Source organism: Perca fluviatilis, chromosome 7, assembly GCF_010015445.1.
Source record: "Perca fluviatilis chromosome 7, GENO_Pfluv_1.0, whole genome shotgun sequence".
NCBI classification, from domain to species: Eukaryota; Metazoa; Chordata; class Actinopteri; order Perciformes; family Percidae; genus Perca; species Perca fluviatilis.
The window spans coordinates 31,748,625-31,769,813 of NC_053118.1; the positions used below are offsets into that span (position 1 = coordinate 31,748,625).

Sequence of the window (21,189 nt, forward strand, 5' to 3'; positions counted from 1 at the left end):
ACAGTATAACGTCACTGATACAACAGGAACTGGAATGAATGAATAGGCAATTTAATTGTTACACCTCTGCAAAAATATGAACAGTATTAGAAGTTAATAATAAACTAGTAAATAACTAAAAGTAGAATGACTGTACCAAGACTGTACCAAAGTGTATTTAGTAGTTAACCAAGATGTAACGCATACAGCAAATACATTTATGGCCACATCAAATCAATCATTGGTTTAATAACGTTAAATGTTTTAAAATTACATTTTTTTTTCATTTCTGCCTTTATTGGACAGGAAAGCTGAGATATGAAAGGGGAGAGAGAGGGGGGGAAGACATACAGGAAAACTGTCACAGGTCAGATTTGAACCCTGGACCTTCAGCGTTGAGGAACTAACCTCTGTATATATGCGCCTGCTCTACCAACTGAGCTAAATGGCCACAAAAGTTTTAAATTTTAAACGTTTCAATGAATAGGCCAAGCCGATAATTGCATATCACTGATTTATGGATATTGGAATATATTGGCCAATAAGTAACAATTGCTGTACAGCAACTTATTTAGAATCTGTCCCCATTACACAGTTTGTGCACAAGAGAGAGCTGACAAGTTTATTTTTTACTGTTAAATGTCCCCACTCTGTATGTCTTGGTCACAAAAATGTTTCTTCATCTTATGTATTTATGGTAAAAGAAAAAAAGAACTGGCTAATGTATCAATATTAGATTTACTAACTCTTAAATATCGATCTCAGTATCTGCACCAAAAAGCTAATATCGTTTGTGTTGTGTGCATTCAATTCTCCATGACGACACAAGCAGAGGTTGGTAGTAGAGCCCTGTTTTCTCCATCCCGTTGCTGCCAAATTTCTGACCATTACCGCCCGCACCCGCAACATGTGTGTTAAATGTGGGGTATACTCGCCGCAGCCGACCTGTCGAGCGCCAGTGTGACGTCATGGGAGCTCCGTAACTGTTCATACTCGCACGTGGTCGCGACACTAGTTGCAGTCTTCTCCTGAACAGAGGTGGCACTAATGAGGAAAGGCTACCGACTTTGCTCTTTCTACGGACTAGAAGAAGAAGAAAAAGGTAAACAACGGCAGAACTGGCAGCAGCACTGACGTCAATGCTTCGATTTGATTCAATGACCTACTTGGTCGGATCAAGCCTTTCATTCGCCATAAAAGAACTCATCCTAACCCAGTAAGTTTACAAGAGAGACTTGCAGTCACTCTGAGAGTCCTGGGGCCTGTTTCACAAAAGCAGAATATATAAATCCAGGATAACTGATAAAGCGAGGCTTGACGTAGTCTAATCTGTGCATCCTGACTTGGTGCGTTTCACGAAGGCCGAGCCAGGCTGAGGAGGAGCGACTAGGTCGAGCCAGGCTGAAGTCATTCAGATAGATGTGCGTCCACGGCTTTCCTCAAAAGACCGCAAGGTCGATCACAGATTTACTGATGCCAAAATGGAGAATACGCGTTGTACATACTTTATACAGAGTGAGCAGCAGCTTCTTGTGGAAGTATGATGACGTGAAACACATTATTTGTATAAAAAGAAAAGAAACATGGCCGCTGTAATGAAACAGCGAGAGAAAGCGAGGCAGACGATCACGGACCGACTGAATGCGTAATTGTAGCCTAAATATATTAACTGACCACGGCTCTGAATTGAAGCCGTCATAATCATTCCATTCAAGGATTAGGCTACTAATCATTTGCACAAATTAACAGTTGTACTCTTTGCCTTAAACGTAAGCAGAAGATAATGTTACTCAGGAAATTTACAATGAAGATCAATTTTCTACAACACCAGAATATGATGCGTAAATATCTCTTTCACTCTGTTCCTCCCTCTCTCTCACGGGCTACAATATAAATTTCCGAAGTCATATTAACTTCCACTGCTCGCTTTTAATGCAAAGTGTACAACTGTTCGTTTTTGCAATGACAGTGACTCATTGAATGCTTTCAGTTAAGAGCAGTAGTTCATAAATGTATATTTTTAGACTATCATTCAGTCGTTCCGCTATTATCTGCCACGCTTTTTCTCGCGTTTCATTTTTTTATAGAGGCCGAGTTTCCTTCCCTACATATTATATGCCTTGCTCCCTCGTATGTATGGACATAGAAAATAAAGACACTGAAGAAATTGGACTCTAAAATCTAGAAGCTATGAAGATAATTAAGTGATAAATTCCATGCACACTGTAAACATGAATGGAACAGAGTGATATTCATCAGTTATTTCCCCCCAGCAATATATAAGGTCAAAAACCATTGAGGTGTCCTCTCCCTGTTATTACATGAATGTACAGTAGCCTACATCACTAGATAGTTACTGGTCTAGTGAACTAAGACTATAATTTGGGAGGATTGTACAATTAGGATATGTTCTTAAATTGTACAATCCTCCCAAATTATAGTCCCAGTTTACTGGACAACATAAATTGTGTGCTAAGAATGCCAAATACAATGCACATGGAAGTGGAACAAACACGATCCTTATTGTTAAAGAATTAAAAAAAAATTAATCAACTAAAATAATTCAAGGTGCATTGGTCAACTATAGAAAAGTACAGCATTGTATGTATTGCCCTTAGTAACAGACTTCATTTAAAACACATTTGAAATGTTATCAGCCTTTTCTAATTATCTCAACAACTGCCATAATATATTCATCAAACTTCTAACAACAATATGAACAGCAGTCTTCATACAGCAATATAACAGTAACAATGACTGTCACATGAATAATTATAAATAAAAAAATAATGGTCACAACTTTAAATAATAACAGTACTTAAATAAACAGCAAAATGCACCTGTTGTATTTTAATCCAGGCTGATAATAACAATAGGGTAAAACCACTGCTGGATGATCAGAAAAGGCTCCAGGATTAAATAAATCCTGACTGTTAGCCTGGTCAGGAGCAGGTTAGCTGTACAGAATAAATCTCCATGGTGATTTATGTGTCTCGCTTTCGTGAAACCGAATCAAGGCTTAATTCATCCAGGATAACTGGGAAATCCCGGCTTAATCCCTTATCTTGGTTTTGTGAAACAGGCCCCTGGCATCCGGTTACCCTCGAGCTCTTTCATGCTTCCTGTTTCCGCTTTGTCGTGCGCCGCTGAAAAAAATAGAGTCGTGCGCACTCAAAATCCTGGCGCGCCAGCGAGATCTACGCCATTTTGACGTCACATTGGCGCGCGCCAGCTCGGCTATGGCGACTGTAAAACGGCCTTTACACTCCCTCAATGTGTATGTCCACTCCCGCCCGCATCCGCAAAACTCTGAGAATTCATGCCCGCACAATAATCGAGATCCATTGTTTTTGTGTCTTCTCCCGTCCCGCATAAGATAACATGTCATTTTATAGGCTATTAATAATAATGAGAAAAAAAAGCAGCTTACTTTGACCGGTGAGAACAGAGCAGCTGTGTCGCCTCAACCCAGAGGTGCCGGATTTGTGTCCGTTGTAGACTAGTATTTTTGCACATTTGTCACAATGAACAAAGTCCAGTTCGTTTCCATCTTTGTCACAAACAATTGAGAAACTTCTCCAAATGTCAGACTAGCCTTGCTTTGTTCTTGTGTTGTAAAGACCTCAAAAGACCTTTGAGGTTCTTTTCCACATCATTTATTGACTCCATCCTGTCGCTAGGCTACATCCCGATCCCTCAGTGTTTTTTTTTAGCCGCCCGTTCAAAGTTCACACCGCCCGATCTCGCGAGATTTGTGTTGGGGGGACCCAATCCCAATGTAGCCCTCTTCCTCTATGCACACATACAGATGCTCATACAAACACACACACACACACACACACACACACACACACACACACACACACATGCTTTTTGCATAGAGAGCTATTACCACATACAACCCGCCCCCAGCTCTTTCACAGACGGTCACCGGCTTCGTCTCGTCTGAACCAGCGAGGTCTTCATGCGAGTTGCACAGAGGGGGGTGGGGGGGTTGGGGCGGGCGAGTGGGCGGCTGGGAGCGAGAGGCAGCCCTGGTTTACAGGTCAAGCTTGCAGCTTTACAAGGGAAATCTCCAGAGCCACTATAAATACCACTGAGAGCTTTAAGGGTGCAGTATATCACACCACTGGGTTTGAAGGACCACAAACCGACCTAGTTTTTGTATTTTTTTGTAGTGCCCCCCCCGCTTTTCCAACTGTACAGTCGCATGAGCCTGAATACAATTAAATGTGAATTTCCCCTCCTCCATTTCGAGTGACTGTTAATTGATTGGCCCGACTTCAAAACACCCCACCCCCCTTCCACCACTGCAACAAAGAGCTGGCCGTTCACCTCCAGCGTCAGACCCATATATCATTAAAGTAGCTTAAAAGTTTGGGGGTGGCTTCACGTTTTTTTTTTCCCCTTTGCTGAAGTTCTGAGAAAAGGGCACAAATATGTCCAATTCAATCCAATTCAAGTACATTTGAAGGATTTTCAATGAGCCCCACCTGCAAGCGAGACATTTATTTAGCTCAACCTTGATGTACTGCGACTTGAAATGAGGCCTAATGATTCACTTAAAGACACGGCTGCATTAAACTTACAGTGTTGTCAAAGTGACACAGCCGCGCAGCGCGTGCAGCATAAATCAAGACGGTCTTTTGGTCTGAAGCTCATTAGATATGCACTTCACTTTAGACACAGCTTCAAGAGATATATCATTCATTCAGTTTTATTCCAATTCATGGTGGGAAAAAAAGTAAAAGGTGGGAAAGCCTCGAGTTGTCTTCTGAACACCTGAGCAGCACAGATGTGGAGTTAGAGGACAATAAAAGCAGCGATTCAGCGCTCACGTGCAAATCTCATCAGCCTGCTATAGTTAGCGGCAGACGGCACTAATTGGTTCCAGAAGTGTTGCTCTCGTTCACGCTGGCTGGGATGGCAAGCAGCGAGGGCGGGCAGAAAAAAAAAAGGAGGCAGTTGAAGGGAGGGAGGGAGGGAGGGCAAGTAATGAGAGGTCAGCCGCCATCTACAGTTGGGCTGCCAGAGCCTGAAAGGCATGCCAATTTTATGGTCAATTGGGCGACGCATCTGGACTCATAGATCACAGGGCTGCAGGGCTGGACTTAGCACCCAGCTCACACACATTTCACACCAACAAAACAGACCACACAACACACACGATCACAGGCTATACACACACACACATACACTGGGGAAACATGAGCTGTCATATGAAGATTTACATATACACGTTTCCGACACAGTTTTTCCCAAACAATGATTACTGGCATCACTGAGTTATCTTATTACCACCATATACATGCATTATTCTTCATATTTCCTTCAGTTTCCAGAACTTATCTAATTACCACAGTTACCAAGATGTGAAATGTTTTTTCCAATATGTTTTTACAAAAAGGCATACATTCAGTAATTGGCCCAACATACATACTGTATGCAATCTACACTCTTGGGCTACTAGCAGGCTTATTAGTTCTTGTTGTTTTTGTCGGTTTTTGAACGGTTACCAAATACAAAGACAGTTTCAATGTTGCACACGTTGTATTTTAGACACATATTGGTTGTCTGGCTCACGCTCAACAATATTTTAATGAAGTGTGGAAGGGCAGAGGCCATACTCAGTGTTGACCCAAATGAACAAATGATTTCCACAGTTTTTGTCATTATGTGACACATTACATAAAAAAATGATTTGGAACTGGTTTTAAACGGTCATTTAAGGGTGTTTAGGTTCTTATGTCACTTCGTAATTTACAGGTGGGATGAAATATAATCATCAAAGATGGCCAGTGCAACCCCCTCAAATATCTGATAATAATTTGCACCATAACTCGATGCAGAAAAGGCATAAATTGTTAAAAAAACAACAACAGCAGAATGCAGGAAATGAAGTGTTTGATATGTTTAAAATTTCATCTTTGCTCAAAAGTGGAGATCTCAATGTTGAACCCAAAGTTACGCCCTCAACTTCAGGGCTATATTTAGAAAGACTGACTGTCAAATTGTTGGACAGTATATGATAGTTTGAATCTTAAAATGTGTGTATATATATATATATATATATATATATATATATATATATATATATATATATAGGTCTATTTGTCAATGGATGAACTAGACTGTCATCACGACACTTTAAACTGCATTGTAACTCGCTACAGGTCGTCTTACCTCTGTGGGCACGGCCAGGAAAGGCAGCAGGGGCTTCATGAAGCCGTACCTCTGCATTGTCACCGTGACGACGCAACGTAGCATCTCCAAGACAGCCGCCGTTGGCCTGAACATGAGGACGACACAACACAGAGGCTTAACAACATCTCAGCTGGATACCTCTACCTTTAGCGCCCTCCTGAAGATCTCCTCTAGGGCCCATTTTTGCTGTGATGATGTTACAGGAATAATAATTTAATAGGGGAACGTTCAATTTCCACAGCTGATTGAGATCAAATAGATTTGAGCCCTGGCATTGATTATGCCACTGCTAGATGGTAAATATATAACAACAGCAAGAGATGTTGAAGCCCCATGCAGATGGGTGAAAGTGGTTTTAATATTACATGCCTCTTTTATTTACATGTTTTATTACATGCTTCTTCTTTTCATTAAGTGTATATTTTAATTTTCATTAAGTTTCTGTTATAATGTCAGATATTCTGCCTTCCCTCTTGTTAAATACTACTTTTTTTTAAACACACAGACATTTCAGTTGACTGTCCAAATCAAGACTCTGACCTGTTTTTTTTTTCTACAAATTTGTGAGCATTTCAGTGACTTGCTTTCTCAGATTGTTGTGTAATCTTTAAAAGCCTAAAGAGATGGATCTATACTGTATTTCTCCAAAAAAAAAAATTGTGTGCAACTAACTTTTCTCTCTATGTATAATATCTATCAATCATGTAATATATAAAATGTAAGAAAATAGTGAGAAATGTTGTGTAGGCCTTTATATTTTCAGGCTACAATTCAGAACCAAAAGCAGGGCTGTCACTTACAGAAAGTCTGATTTGAACTAATTTGAACTAACATGTAATTTGTTTGAGTTAATTCAAACACAACCGATATAGCTGTATCCTAAAGTAGACGTTGGCTGCCGTTACATCAGATGTCACTGCCCATTCATTTCTATGAGGAGGGGTGCGAGAATTATTTGCCAACATTTTGTTTCCTTTGCGCAGATTTAACTCACATCTGACACTTGAAATTGGGTGGCTCTCCAATGTTCAGCCAGTTTCATTTTCAACTTGTAGGGTGCTGTTGTGAGCATGCTAGCCACACTACCTCAGGTAGTTTAAGATTACCTCCCTACCTGCGCTTCTACGCGTGTTCTAGCTGCTTTTTGTCTCAGCGTGCCAGTAAATCCGGATTCTGAGTGCATACTGTTCTTTTGTAGTACCTGCGCTTAAATGTCAAGCTAATGTTACAAGGAAGATGCATTTTACAAAGATAGCAAACAGACTGACTGTTGCAGTTATACACTTAGAATGTTGAATTCAATTATTACAATTATTCCAGAGCAAATATGACAAACCAGAAAATATTTAATTTACAATGTTATAAGGAAGCAAAGTTTCACATTTGAGAAGCTGGAAAGGATATTTGGCATTTTTGCTTGATGAGTCACTCAAATATGTTGTCAATTTTCTGTTGATTGACTAACAATAAGTTCAGCACTAGCAGCAGAAGTCTGTTGTTTTTATTATTTCTTATCTTGTTAAAGCTGAACATTTGTCTCCCCCCTCTTGCACTGAGAGTAATTACACAAACATGGTCGATGTGCTTAAGAAAAGCTGTGGGACAACCAACATAACAACGCTGTGTCACTGTGGTCTCTACCCGCTTCCTGTCCGTCAAGGTATACACTTGTTAATACAGCTAGACTAGTCTCGCATTGCCAGAACTTCCTCCACAGTGCCGCGGAGGAAGGTCTGGCTAGACCACACAGCGCTCCGGGATGGGAGAATAACGTGGTCTGGTTTATTGGCATTTCTTTAAACAAATCACAATCGTCTTGGGCGGCGCTAAGCGCAGGACGCAGTTTTCGAAGGTTTTTGTTGTTGTTGTGTGTCTTAGTCTGTTTAATTAAATATCACAAATATTTGCATAAAACCAATACATGAGCAAACGTCAGTACTGTACCTCTGGTCGATGAGGAAGCCCAGGGAGGTGAGAGTGAGCAGAATGTAGCCGGCCATCCCCAGAATGGTTAACTGTGACAGCATCTAGGAATCAAGATACGTACGCATGCCATGAGAAATCTGTTCAGGGAAAAAATATATTACAATCCAAACCTTAAATTAATATCATGGCTGGTTAAGTTATGATCACAGGAGACCTTACTGGGAGAGCAGTCATAAACCGCACGGCTGTTGGACTGTTTACTTGGCAATGCCAACCAAAACATGTCTGGCCTTCAGAATAAGTGTACTGGCACATTGCAGTATCCTGCAGCAAATGTAATTTGCGTGTTACTTTACACTGACATGTCTAGTTTACGTAGATGCTCTAATCATCCCAGATGGGTCTTGAAGGGGGACTTGACCACAGTAGAAGAGACTGCAGTTTGAATCCCGATAGCCCCTAAACGGAGCCAAAACAACCAACATCGGAGCAGAAATCCCATGCAGACTCTCGCTGACCTTTTCAGAGCTATTTGGGATGCACACAAAAAAAACAGACCCGTACAGAACATTACAGAACGTGATGTACGGTCTAATTCCTGTTCTCTATCCTACGGACTTGGCTGATGGCAGAAACTGGAAGCCTAGTGTCTCCCGAGGATGCCGTGGGCTGTCAGCTTAGGTTTATATTTCTCCGACACTCAATACAGAGCCTAACAGCCAAATCTCACTAACTGCTCCCATACTGTACCGACCCAGAAGGCCATATATAGTAAACATCAAATCAACCCATCAACAGGATGCAATAAAAACGTATGTCTTTATGTTTATCCAAGAGTTGGAATCCATAAGCCACCCCCCATAAGAACTATATTATCTGAGCTCTCACATGGGAACATAGAGGGATGATATGATTATATTTTCCGTGAATCAAAGTGAAGGAACAAGACTGTCAGAGTGTATTAAAGCTGTATGATTGTTGCAATAGAGTTCAGAGGCTACAGATACAGTTATTTTTAGTAAGAGGTGTAATGAGCGCAGAATTATTTTGGTATCAAAGGTTATGTGAACTTATCTGTGTTCAATGACCCAGGGGCCTCCGCGGGACCAGACGCACATGGTCACGGGATCATTTTTTTGTTTTGACTATCAGAGACGCTACGCTCGAGAGAAAATCCTCCACAAATCCCTCCGAGTCGTCAGGTGGAGTCCCATTTACAGAACGTTTTTTAAAACAAAAGGGGGAAAGGGGAAATGTTCCGAGCTTCTTTCATCGTGCTATTTTTTTTTGTGGACGTGATCAAGTGTCAAACTGCAGCAATAACAGCGGAGGACAGAAATAAAAGTTAACATCTGGTGGCAGCACACTGGTTGTGTTATTCTGTTGTCCCTGGAGACAAAGCAGATTAACTCATTATTGCAGCCGGTATTATGATGAAGTTCATGAGGGCTCGTTGGACAGTTACAGTTACTGCTGGGGGCAAATACACCAGTGGTGAAATGTTACAGTAAGTTACAAAGAAAATACACATCCTATACTATTCATAATTTGTAAAGTAAATCTGTTTCAAAAAACTATACATGTGTATTCATCTTGAACAGAAAGTTTGGCATTATTTCAGATTATTTCATAATTCAATCACATATCTGTGCAATCTTTGCTGCTTCTGTCCCCCACCGCTCAAGGGTGGAAGAAGAACTACTTAAAAGTAGCAATACCATGTGTAAACTTACTATCTGTAAAAGTCCTGCATGGGGCGCCTGGGTAGCTCACCTGGTTGAGCATGCGCCCTATGTACAAAGGCTCAGTCCTTATAGCAGCGGCTACGGGTTCGATTCTGACCTGCAGCCCTTTGCTGCATGCCATTCCCACTCTCTCCCCCCCTTCCCTGTCTTCAGCTGTCCTGTCAAATAAAGGCTTGAAAATAATCTTTAAAAAGTCCTGCATTAAAGATTGTACTTAAATAAAAAAGTATTTGCATTAAAATACTGAAAGTAAAAATACTTATTATGCTGAATGGCCCATTTCAGAGTGATGTTTGGTCTTTTGTTGCTCTTACATCATAACACATACTGAAGTCTAAATGTTGCAATCATAAACACACTCATGGAAAGTTGTTCTGAGATAAGACTTGACGACTCTGTCTCACTCTCTGCCTCCAATAGTAACCGTAACTGCAAACCTATAATAAGTCGTACACGTTGGCCTGCTGATGACGTAATTGAAGAGTAGCTTCACTTTATGTTTTCATGGCTTCGAAATTAACGCAGAGCCCATAAATTGCCCGGCAGTGTATCATCAATTGTCAAGCCAAATAACCGCCTAGCGAACATGTGGGTATAAATACATAACAGTGACATGATATATTGTTGGGTCTGAGCGCTCACTTTGTTATTTTCCCTCCAAGTCCTGATTGCTGCATCCTGAAGGCTATTTGGGTTGGGAAATGGTTGACTCGACAATTAAGGCGTTTGTGTTCACTGCTGGACCACCAGCTGGTGTTTCATTCGTCGAGAGGGAGGGGAACCCTCGACCCTGGTGGGGAGGTGTGTGTGTGTCTGTCTGTGTGTGTGTGTGTGTGTGTGTGTTGTGTGTGTGTGAGAGGGACCACAACTGAAGGAGCACCACGGAGGTAGCGATCAGAAAAAGACCGACCATTTTATTTGGGAGTTTGAAGGGGCTGGGCGTGACAGCACTTTTTTTGGCTAACCAAAACTATGCGTGGGGAAAAAAGGCTTCCAAAGATAACTGCTGAGGAGACCTGTTTCTCTTTTTTTTTTCTGACGGGAGGAGGAAGGGGGTCTTTTGGCTCGTGGAGTGGAAAATAATAGACAAAGGTTGTTCTAAAGGGGAATGCCGATCAGTCATTCTGTCATGATGTTAGACAGAGCTAGTCTTTTCCTGCTGGCTAAGTAGAGGACTCTGCTCGACCATGGACCAGCCACAACAAACTGCATAATTGGGTGAAATAATGTTGGCAAACAAACACGCAGCACTCAGTCTTAAATTAAGAGCCCTGGACCACCTTGTCGTACATGATATGAGCGATTACGGTAGCCTAAACATAACAGTAGCCAGCGTGTGACCTTCAAAATTGAACAGCTTCAACCCTATAGGAATGTAAAATTGAAACGTTCAAGTCCTTGCTTAAGACCCATTATTATGCATTGGCTTTCAATTCAAGTTGTTCAATCTTGACCTTTTTCTACTGTTCTGTATATTGTGTATTGTTTGTGTATATTATCTCTTAGATTTTTGGACCTTGTTAACCACTTTGGTCAACTATGGTTGTTTTTAAACATGCTATATAAATAAAATTGAACTGAACTGAACTGAAAATGCTCTTCCCTCCTTCAGATGGACTGTCAGGGTGCTTCGGAGCAAGGCAGTAAGCCTTCCAATAAAGTTAATAAAACACAAACCCTCTGTTCTTCTTACAGTTTTTCCTTATGTAACCCATACATACCATCTTGTTTTCAAACAGATCATGGTAAGTCCCCAGCGCCAGCAGAAAATGTATGACCACATAAACTTGTAAAGGCAGCGACCAGCTGGGATCATGAGGCACTTCCTGTCCGGTAACCTGCATGTGGAAAATAAAACATGTTCAATTCCCAGATCCCTCTATTTTTTTTTGTAAGGAGAGTAAGTTTCTGGACAGATTCTCACACCAGACAGTGTGCCTGCGCTTACATAACGACGACTCCTTCAAGTTTAACCTCATGTTTATAGTAACGGAAGTTTGACAGTATGGTTGATCAGAAGATGGTGTCGTCCGGCGACTTTCGCGCACAGAAATTCGAGTGAAGATAATAAGCTCTTCTGAAGAGTCCATCATGTTTTTTTTTTTTTTTTAATCCTCCGTGTCCTGGCGCGTATCTTTAGCGGAGCGCAGAGCCGCTTCACGCACGCTTCTGGGGCCGCGCCGTGGCTGGTGGATTATCAAACATTGACTTGAATGACCATGATTGCTCGCAGGGCACGCGGCGTGCCCGGAACGCAGCGCAGACGCGCCTGGTGGAATGTGAGGGTTAGAATTCCTCATGGGGGTGACAGAAACTACGCACTATAGCTTTAATGAACCATTAATGCATATAAATACATATTATAGTATTTCAACCTCTCACTTTTCCACACACTATCAACGCAGCAGGTGGCCTTCAGGTTTTACACTTGACTCAGGATGGTGGGAGTTGTGCCCTGTTACACTAAATAAACAAAGAATCAGCCTCACACCAATTTGTAATCTCATTTGTTTACTTTCCTCCCAAAATAAAAATATGTGGATATGTGGCGTTTCAATATCGCATTTAGCACATCAACTCTTTTTCGACAAAAGCAAAAACCACCTCAAGCGAGCATGAAAACCTTTTTGCGCTTTTGCAATTAAAGGGGTGCGATGCAGTTTTTGCTCACAGGTTTCTCTATAGAGCCCCCACGCTCGGATAGATATTTGGCAGCTCCTATGTTTACTTGTCTCTGACTCCTCACTCGGTCAGTCTGCCGTTTCCTCTTTCTCTGTTCCTCCGACAATGCTTTCCTAGCTTTCTGCTTCTTTGCCGGCTCAGCCATGACGATAGTGGGAAAAACTCCATCGCTACCTTGTTCTTATAGCTAGCCGGTTCCTGTATGCGTGCAGTGCCGTGAAGCAATTTGTTACATCGCGAAACCTGATATCACGCCATACTTCTGAGGCTCCCTGGCCGAAAGTTGCGAGAGTGGTTTTTCCGCTCACAGGCACTAGGGGAAGCGAGACGACCACCATTCAACCCGAAAAAAGTCATATAACCATTCCAATGACTCCGACGCTGTTCAGTTAAGGTAAATTAAGCTAAAAAAAACTGCATAGTTCCCCTATAAAGGAAGTTTTATCGAATTTTGCCATTTCAATTCAACGAATCTAATGCAATACTTCAAAATTAAATCTACATATCAAAATATGTGAATGGAAACATGGCTAATGATTGCCTTTCAAGCACATTTAAATTATAATCCTCAAGATTTTAGCCCTGGTTGACGGCATGTGCATTTTAATAACACAGGTCCTCAGAGTTTAGCTTGAAAGGACACACCTATCGACCGCTGTGGGCAGCAAACACACCTGAAGTGTCTTCTCTGTCAGAAATGCAACAGAAGAAGAGCAACAGGTGTACATATTAACAACGCAGCCACATAAACTGTGAGCTGAGAGAATTCATCATGGCACATTTTAAATAAAGAGGAATAAAGAAGCAAAAACTACACTTTCTCTTCCAAATCCAAAATAATGTGCATGCATGCCGCCCTGTGAATCTCTTGTGCTTGGACACACAACTTTAATCCCATGTGACAATAAAAAAAACTTCTATACAGACAAAATGCAACTACGCTGATTGCTGAACAAAATAGTATATAGTATTGAAGATATATATATATTTATAAATAGTATTGAAGAATGGACTTTGATATTATGAAAGACTATATGACAGATAGGGCTTTGACTTTTGCCCAAAAATCACATTCGAAGTTCGTTTGTTTATTAAAATTAATATTCAAATATTTATTACCGTAATAATATTTTGACCATGAAATGCCTTCAGTAAGACCTATATTTAAGTTGTAGATGTTCTGTCCACCAGAGGGCAGTGTATCATTCAATGTCAATAGGCAGGCAATGATGTTTTCAGAAAAACACACTGCCACTAGCCTAGAAATCTAGGGGGTTGGCTTGCGAGCTGGAAAAACCAAACTCTGGTCAGGCCAATCACATCGTGTATAGAGTCGGTGGGCGGGCTTATGGCTGCTGCTGCTGCTGCTGCTGGGAACAGCGGTCTTCTGGAAGACTTGGAGTTAAGATTTTCTTTGAGAAAAGAACAAAGAACGGCACTGAAATCATTTTTAAAAAAGGAAGATGTGTTCGGAGTTTTGCCGACCTGATATGGCAAAAGTTGAATCTTTCAACTAGCTCCGTTACCTTCTTCGTTGCTCTGCCTGGTTGTAGCGCTATCCTATTACGTGCAGAGAGAATTTGAAAGACAACCGTTTATCCCGCCCCTCGGATTGAGCCCTGCCAATGGTGAGTTCCCAGACCCAACATCTGGATGTGGGTCTGGCTTGTCAGGCTACACTGCCACAACTGTTTTTTTTATTAAAAGTCAGACCCTGAATTAAACACAAACAGTATGCTTTCGACAGGAAGTTTGGAGCTTTCACCGTAGCCTACGTAAGTGGTCTGAAGTTTATACTTGTGCGCTGGTGTGTGCGTCAAGCCGGCGTGTGTGTGTGTGTGTGTGTGTGTGGGGGGGGGAGTGGGTGTTAGAGTGAGAGAGTGACGGTGATTACCGGTAGCTTCAGAGCGAGTAGCGACTCTAGAGTCAGAGGAACAAAGCGTCTCCCCTGTTCTTTCTGACCACGGTGAGACATCTGTAGCAGGAATGGCCACGGCCGAATGACGTGCGTCGCCGCGACATGTAGTTACATTTTGAAATGCGTGTGAGGTATATGGCCAAACAAAGAAAAGGCAGAGTGACTTTTGAGAATCTGGGTAGCTGTCGCTCTCCGAGCTCTGCAGAGCTTGTAATTTGATGCTGATTTCTTTGATGTAAATAAACCTTTATAATCAAGAAACAGTGTCGACGGATTCCTTTCCACACAGCAATGCAGCATCGCTACAAAATACACCACACGTGAAAAAGCCTCGGAATCTGAATTGAAAACAACGTTTACAAGCAAACACATTTACAAAAAATAATGCCCATAACAGGTTCAAATATTAAGGGCTGCCTAATATTCGTTCGAATATCATTATTTTTTTAAATACTCAAATTTTATTTGAATAACAAAGTTCGGAGTCAAAGCCCGGCCTAATGACAGGAAGTAATGGAAATGGAAAAAAAACAACAGAAAACAAAAGTGAGTCAGTGAGAATGTTTTGGGCCTTTAAAAATAAACATAAAATGCCATAATTGAACTCATAAAAGTTATGTTCAAACTTCTCTCTTCTCAAATCCTTTCTACTTCTTATGTGTTGATTTGCTTCGTAAGAAAACAGCCTTTTGTTGCTTCGGTCTGGAAGTTAGTTTGTTGTGTTCCATCTAAAAAGTCATCCAGTATTTATTGGGTGTAGCGTTTTCCCCCGAACACACAGTAATATATGAGTCCTTTCGTAAGAAAAGCCTGAGTCATTTGACCTGTTTTTGTCTGCTTCTAAACGATGAGTAATTACGCCTGAGGGCCTTGTGTTGGAAACTGCATCCTTTTTGCTAATGAAGTACAAAAAAACAGGCCAATCATAGATGCCTTTCTCTCATTCAGGGGGTTTCCCAGGATCCCGAGGAACCGAACCACCACATGTGGGTTGCCCCCGCATCCCATCCCCAGGCCTGTAGGTATTCCAGCACGCTGCTCTGCTTATTCTCAAAGAGCTGACACACTTTCAACCTTCTGTCCTCTCTCACTCCCCTCTCTTTCCTTTCTTTCCCTCACCGGCAGATATCAACGAGCAGCCGTCTACACCAAGCCTTTTAAGATATTTCGGTTCAATTCCAGCTCTGTCCGTGTTTAGAATCGCCCCGCTGGGTTTAAGGGGCCAATTTAATTGCAAAGGCAAAGGGGAGTTTTTTTTTTTTGTGTGAAGCATGAGGGAACTAAATATGTGACACCATCAGCGCTATTTCAAAGCTAACCGCCGGGGCCTTCAACTGGAGCCTGTCTTTCTTTCTGAGCACGCACACACGCACACGCATACGCACACGCACACACACACACACACACACACACACACACACTCAACTGCATGCGGTTTTAAATCCGCAGACTGCGTTTAAAGACGACGGTGAAAATGAACTTATTGTGTTCCCTCTACAAAGGCTTTGCAGATTTTATTTGATGTGGCAGTTCCTTGTAAAAGTTGTAGAATATGTGAATCCTTCAATAAGGAATGCTCTGAGTCATTTAGGCCTGTGTTTTCCGTGTGTCAAAATGATGGGTAATGAAGCCTGAGGGCCTTGCTCTGAAAATATGCCTCCAATAAAATTATGAAAACAACAAGATTTTCTTTTTGCCAACCTTGGGGTTGTCGACATGGTCGCCTAGCCGAGGTTTACCAGGTTTCCAACTCGGACCTTTGAAGAAAGTTGACAATTTGTCGCTGATACCATCGAAAGTGTTGGACTTTTGCCACAAATACCAATAGTAGTGTAACTTAAAGAGAGAAAAAAAGAAAGAAAAAAACACAAGTTAAACATCAATACACAATCAAAACGCTACAGTACATTTAACTGATCAATGTTAATGAAGCTGCAATAACTAATCATGAGTATAGAAATGTTTCTGCTTTCATTGGGCAGGACGTTGCTCACGCTGTGCTCTGCCAACAGCGGGGTCAGCAAAAATAATCGTAACATCCACCTCCTGGCATTTCACTTCGTTGGCCTCCTTCATCTCAGCTGGGCAGTTTGTTTGGAGTAGAGTAATAATGTTATGGTTACCAAATGGCCACTCAGCCAGCAAAAGGGAAATATGAGCTCACGCCTCATCTACTAAAAAGGTGTTTATACTCTGACGGATGGAGGTGAGACTTATGGCGGTGGCCACGCCATCGATGGAAGATAGGACCAACCTGAACGTAGAGGATTTCAAAGGTTTCGATAGGGAACACCAGGCCGTACACCACTTTGTCTGTCTCCTGAGCAAAGGTACCTGAGAAGGAGATGTACAGTTTTTATTTGCAAAACTAAATTATATGAATAAATCCCTCGGACTTGGACACTTGGGTCCAGCACTACAAGCTGTAAACACAACATCTTGACACATCCAGCCGACACTCTGTAACATTATCATTCACCTGAAGTCTTGTTTGTGTCCACCTGCCAATTATAAGTCAAATATTCACTCTACTTTTAGCTCTGTTTTGGTCTCCACCAACTCATGAGGGGAAATATCTGGCTGTAGCTAATCAAAGCATATACATTTGCCCGACGTTTGGTGACATAAAAACTCAAAAAAGAATATTCTGAGGAGTAAAACATAAAACGTGCGACAAAAGAACATTAACAAAGCTGGGATCACAGCTTCTGGGATCAACCTCTTAAAACTGTCTGCAGCCACAAAGAGAGAGAGAGAGAGAGAGAGAGAGAGAGAGAGAGAGCGTAAACCTCAAAATTTAATCAGTTACCTCTCGCTGACGTTTGGTGCAAAGTTGCTGAGTCGAGTAAAAAGGCTAAAGGCAAACCTACAGTTTATAAAGTCACTGTTTCCCTTCGTTCTGTTGTGAGTGGTTTCCATTCAATATCAAGTAATCAGAGGGCAGGCATCACAGACACCAGTACAGATAAAAACAGCAATTTTTAATTGTACACAGGATTGTAAGATTGTTAAATAAATTTGGAGTGAGACTTGTACCTGTGCAATTAAGGAGCCCTTTGATATCACAGGCTGCTAATATCTCTTTGAGTCATCAATGTTTTACGCACTGAACACTCTATGCAAAAGTTAATATAAAGGTGATTCAAAACATTAGTAATAACAAAAAATATACATTTTTACACTGTACAACTTAAAGTGGCTATATGTAACTTTCTTTTCACTTAAAGTGGCTATATGTAACTTTCAGTTTGTGTTGATTCTAGCGGCCCCTTTGGACAACATCGGTAGTGTTTTTACCACACCTGCTGTCGTAAAGGTCTTTTCTTTACGGTGCTGTATTACCCACTGTACATTACTGAGTTAGCGTAACCGGGAGGTCATATAGTAGCGATGAATGTTTTGCTCAGACAGAAAATCATTAATTTACAATAAGAGAATATGTTACGGATACATCGTTGCATTTTACGTGTTGCATACGGTCACCTGGATGTCTCGTGAGCTAAACCGGGTAACGTTATCACTGTCTGTCACTGTGTCACGAGCCGAAGAAATAAGAGTTTGTTGTAGCAACCAACGCAATAATAAATTAGATTAATATTGCGCATTTCAAAAAACCCAAGGACGCTTTACACAAGTACAGGGGGACAAGGGAAAAACAATAGTAAGCCCACACAAACACGGACTAAAAGGATTAATACGTCCGCGTCTAAAGTTATTTTATGAATGAAATAGATACATACCTGAGGGCTAATTCAGGGTCGGTTTTGAATCATTTTCAATCCCGCAATTGTCTCCATCTGTTGAAAGCCCGTCTGAGTGTTACTCGGGTTTTGCCCGTCGTCTTTCACTTTCCCTTTTAGCTTTTAGTCGTTCTTGGTTAATTTCCTTCTTTCCTGTGATGGTCCTGCCCCAGTATCAGCCATAACTACAATAACTTCTAAAATACAATTAGGCCTATATAAAGAAATCTCCTAACCAAGGCTTTTTTGGTGTTTCGCCAAAATCTGTGACCCATCAGAATGTGTGACTGTAGCCCCGTCTATCTGCCGTAAATACTTTTGTGACTTCACGGGAAAAATCGGACCAGGGCAAAGCCATTAATAAAAACTATATAAAAATAGCGTTGTTTTCACTGTTAAGTTTGCTGTTACAGGTCATTTATGATCATCAGATGAAAAATTACAGAAACAGAAACATTTAAGTTACATAACTTTGGCGTTCTGTGTGGCTACATGTGAGCAGAGTTCAAGTGTTTAGTACTTCTACTATGACAGTAGTAAATGGTACTACTATATTGGTTAATTCAATTAAAGGAAAAGTTATTTTATGCAAAACAAAGAAGAGAGAGGCAGCGTATGTTTTTACAAAATAGTGATATTCATACAGTAAAGAGTCAGATCAATAGTAGCAGCAGCAGTAGCGATACTATTAGTATTGATCTGGCCAGCACTAACTCACTGATCTAATGCCATGTAAAGAACATTGTCACACACCAATATAAGCACATACTGTATCTTTAGCTACAGCTAGCAGTGACTAAAATTAGGCATTGAAACTTTTAGCTTACCGAATAATCGGTCCCATATGATGAGAATCCCTCCGTAATTCTTGTCAATGCAGTAAATATTCCTCCCTGTTGGGATAATATTTTGTGAGATGACCATAGAAATCATTTAAACTCTTTAAAAAAAAAGAAAGAAAAAAAACATCTCTGACCCCAGATACCCTTTTCATTGCATTATCTCTAACTAATCTGCACAAAGATAACCTGAGCAGACAAAATTAAACTTAAATATCATCAGATACAACCGTTTATCACATGTTTGATGTTGCTCTTGCTGGACATGTTGATGTAAAGTTTTACGCATGGCAAAAATAAATATCCGTAAAACTTAAACTAAAATAAGAACATTAGATTGTCAGTCTTCTTTATAGAATAAAGCTTGTTTTACCGTGATGAACTCTGTGATGTTTTGGGGTGTTAAAGACCCACTCCAAAGGTCCAAGGTCTCTGATCAGCTGAAATAGAATAATAATAAAATGCAATACGATAACATTTATACTTCATATATGTGTTCAGTAAATCCTATCACAACTTGTGTCATGGGCTATGTTCCATTCAGCTTAAACACTCCCAAGAAACTCCAGGACACGGCTGATACATTTCCATGAAGTTTACTGGGAATTTTGTGAAACTGCAATACAGTACAATGAGATGTCTATATTATTAATTAAACCCAAATACACATCAACAGTGTAAATAGTACCGCCTAGCTAACATAGCAGTGTAGCCTATATGATAAACACAATCAAGCTAGTAAAAACAACCAGCAGTAATAAACATAAAGCTAACTTAGCCTAGCACAAACAAATTAGCTTCTTAGCCGTCTCAATAATCTTACTAAATTAAAATAAGCAGTAACCTAATGTTACACAATGAGAAATACTTACAGACGTTGCCTTAGCAAGCAAAAGAGAAAGCGGAAAACGACTCAGAAACTGAAACGACAGCGCTGGTAGAGCTCACACATTCTTGTAGCTGATTACCACATGGCAATTTTACTTCCTGTTTCCCAACATGCACTGGTACTACGTTGCTATGGTTACAAAGCTAAACAAACCATACTGAACTGCTGAAACAAAGTAGTACACATTTTCAAGTGGCATGACACTCCCCGCTTGGGTCTTTTAAAGAGCCCACATTAACTAACAGAATCAGTCTTTGAAAAGAAGCAGGACCACTTCTGTAATGGGCCGAGAAAAATTTTCCCCTGGTTCCATCCTTGACGACTTCCACTTGAACCTTCCGGACCAATCCATCTTCTCCTGGAAAGGTTCTTGCGATGATACCTTTAGGCCATTGATTTCTCTTTGCCTGATTGTCTTTCAGGAGAACTATGTCTCCTTCTTGGAGGTTCGGCCTTTTTCCTTGCCACTTGTGCCGAGCTGCAATGTTTTGAGGTATTCATGTTTCCATCTGTTCCAAAAACATGTCTGCTAGGCTCTGAACCCGCTTCCACTCCTCTCTGACGAGATTCGCTTCCTCAAAGCTTCCTGACGGAGGAGGAGGTGCAGAGCCTGTCTTAAGAGTCAAGAGCATTGCTGGGGTGAGGATGAGAGGCGATTCCGGATCCGATGACACTGGGATGAGCGGTCTAGCATTCATGATTGCAGCTACCTCGGCCATGAGTGTGGTCAGAACCTCGTGTGTCAGGTGAGACCTCCTCTCCTCAAGCAGCATGCAGTCCAAAATACGGCGGGCAATGCCAATCATTCGTTCCCACGCGCCACCCATATGAGACGCGCGCGTGGGGCGGATTGAATACCCAGGTGCAGCTCTGTGTGTCCAGGTACTCCTCCACACTGTTGAAGCCTGGATTGGTCTTGTCCATCTCTAGTTCACGAGAGGCGCCGATGAAGTTAGTTCCGCAGTCAGCGGATCTGCTTTGCAGGGCCCCTGACTGCAAAGAACCTCCTCAAGGCGTTGATAAAGCTGCTGGTGCTCATTGCTTCAATAACCTCGATGTGAACTGCCCTTGAGCACATGCATGAGAACATCACAGCCCATCGTTTAGAGTTGGAGACTCCTCCTCTTGTGCCGCGTGAGACGATGTCCCATGGTCCAAAGACGTCGACACCTACATAGGTGAAGGGAGGTGCTACTTGTAGCCGTTCTGCTGGCAGAGCTGCCATCCGCTGATGTTCGGTCTTTCCTCTCAGTCTTCTACAAGTAAT

At 41.4% G+C, this 21,189-nt stretch overlaps 1 protein-coding gene across 1 annotated transcript in view; it reads right to left on the reverse strand.

Moving 5' to 3' along the window:
• The window catches only part of agmo (alkylglycerol monooxygenase), a 77,382-nt gene that overhangs the window by 18,591 nt on the left and 37,602 nt on the right, over nucleotides 1-21,189 (reverse strand). Inside the window, exons 6-12 of the mRNA XM_039807065.1 lie at nucleotides 19,407-19,473; nucleotides 19,022-19,087; nucleotides 16,709-16,788; nucleotides 16,156-16,290; nucleotides 11,576-11,692; nucleotides 8,128-8,210; nucleotides 6,163-6,268 (exon numbers count right to left, since the gene is read on the reverse strand). Of these exons, the coding sequence (XP_039662999.1) occupies nucleotides 6,163-6,268; nucleotides 8,128-8,210; nucleotides 11,576-11,692; nucleotides 16,156-16,290; nucleotides 16,709-16,788; nucleotides 19,022-19,087; nucleotides 19,407-19,473 (654 nt within the window). The remainder of the gene's footprint in view (nucleotides 1-6,162; nucleotides 6,269-8,127; nucleotides 8,211-11,575; nucleotides 11,693-16,155; nucleotides 16,291-16,708; nucleotides 16,789-19,021; nucleotides 19,088-19,406; nucleotides 19,474-21,189) is intronic.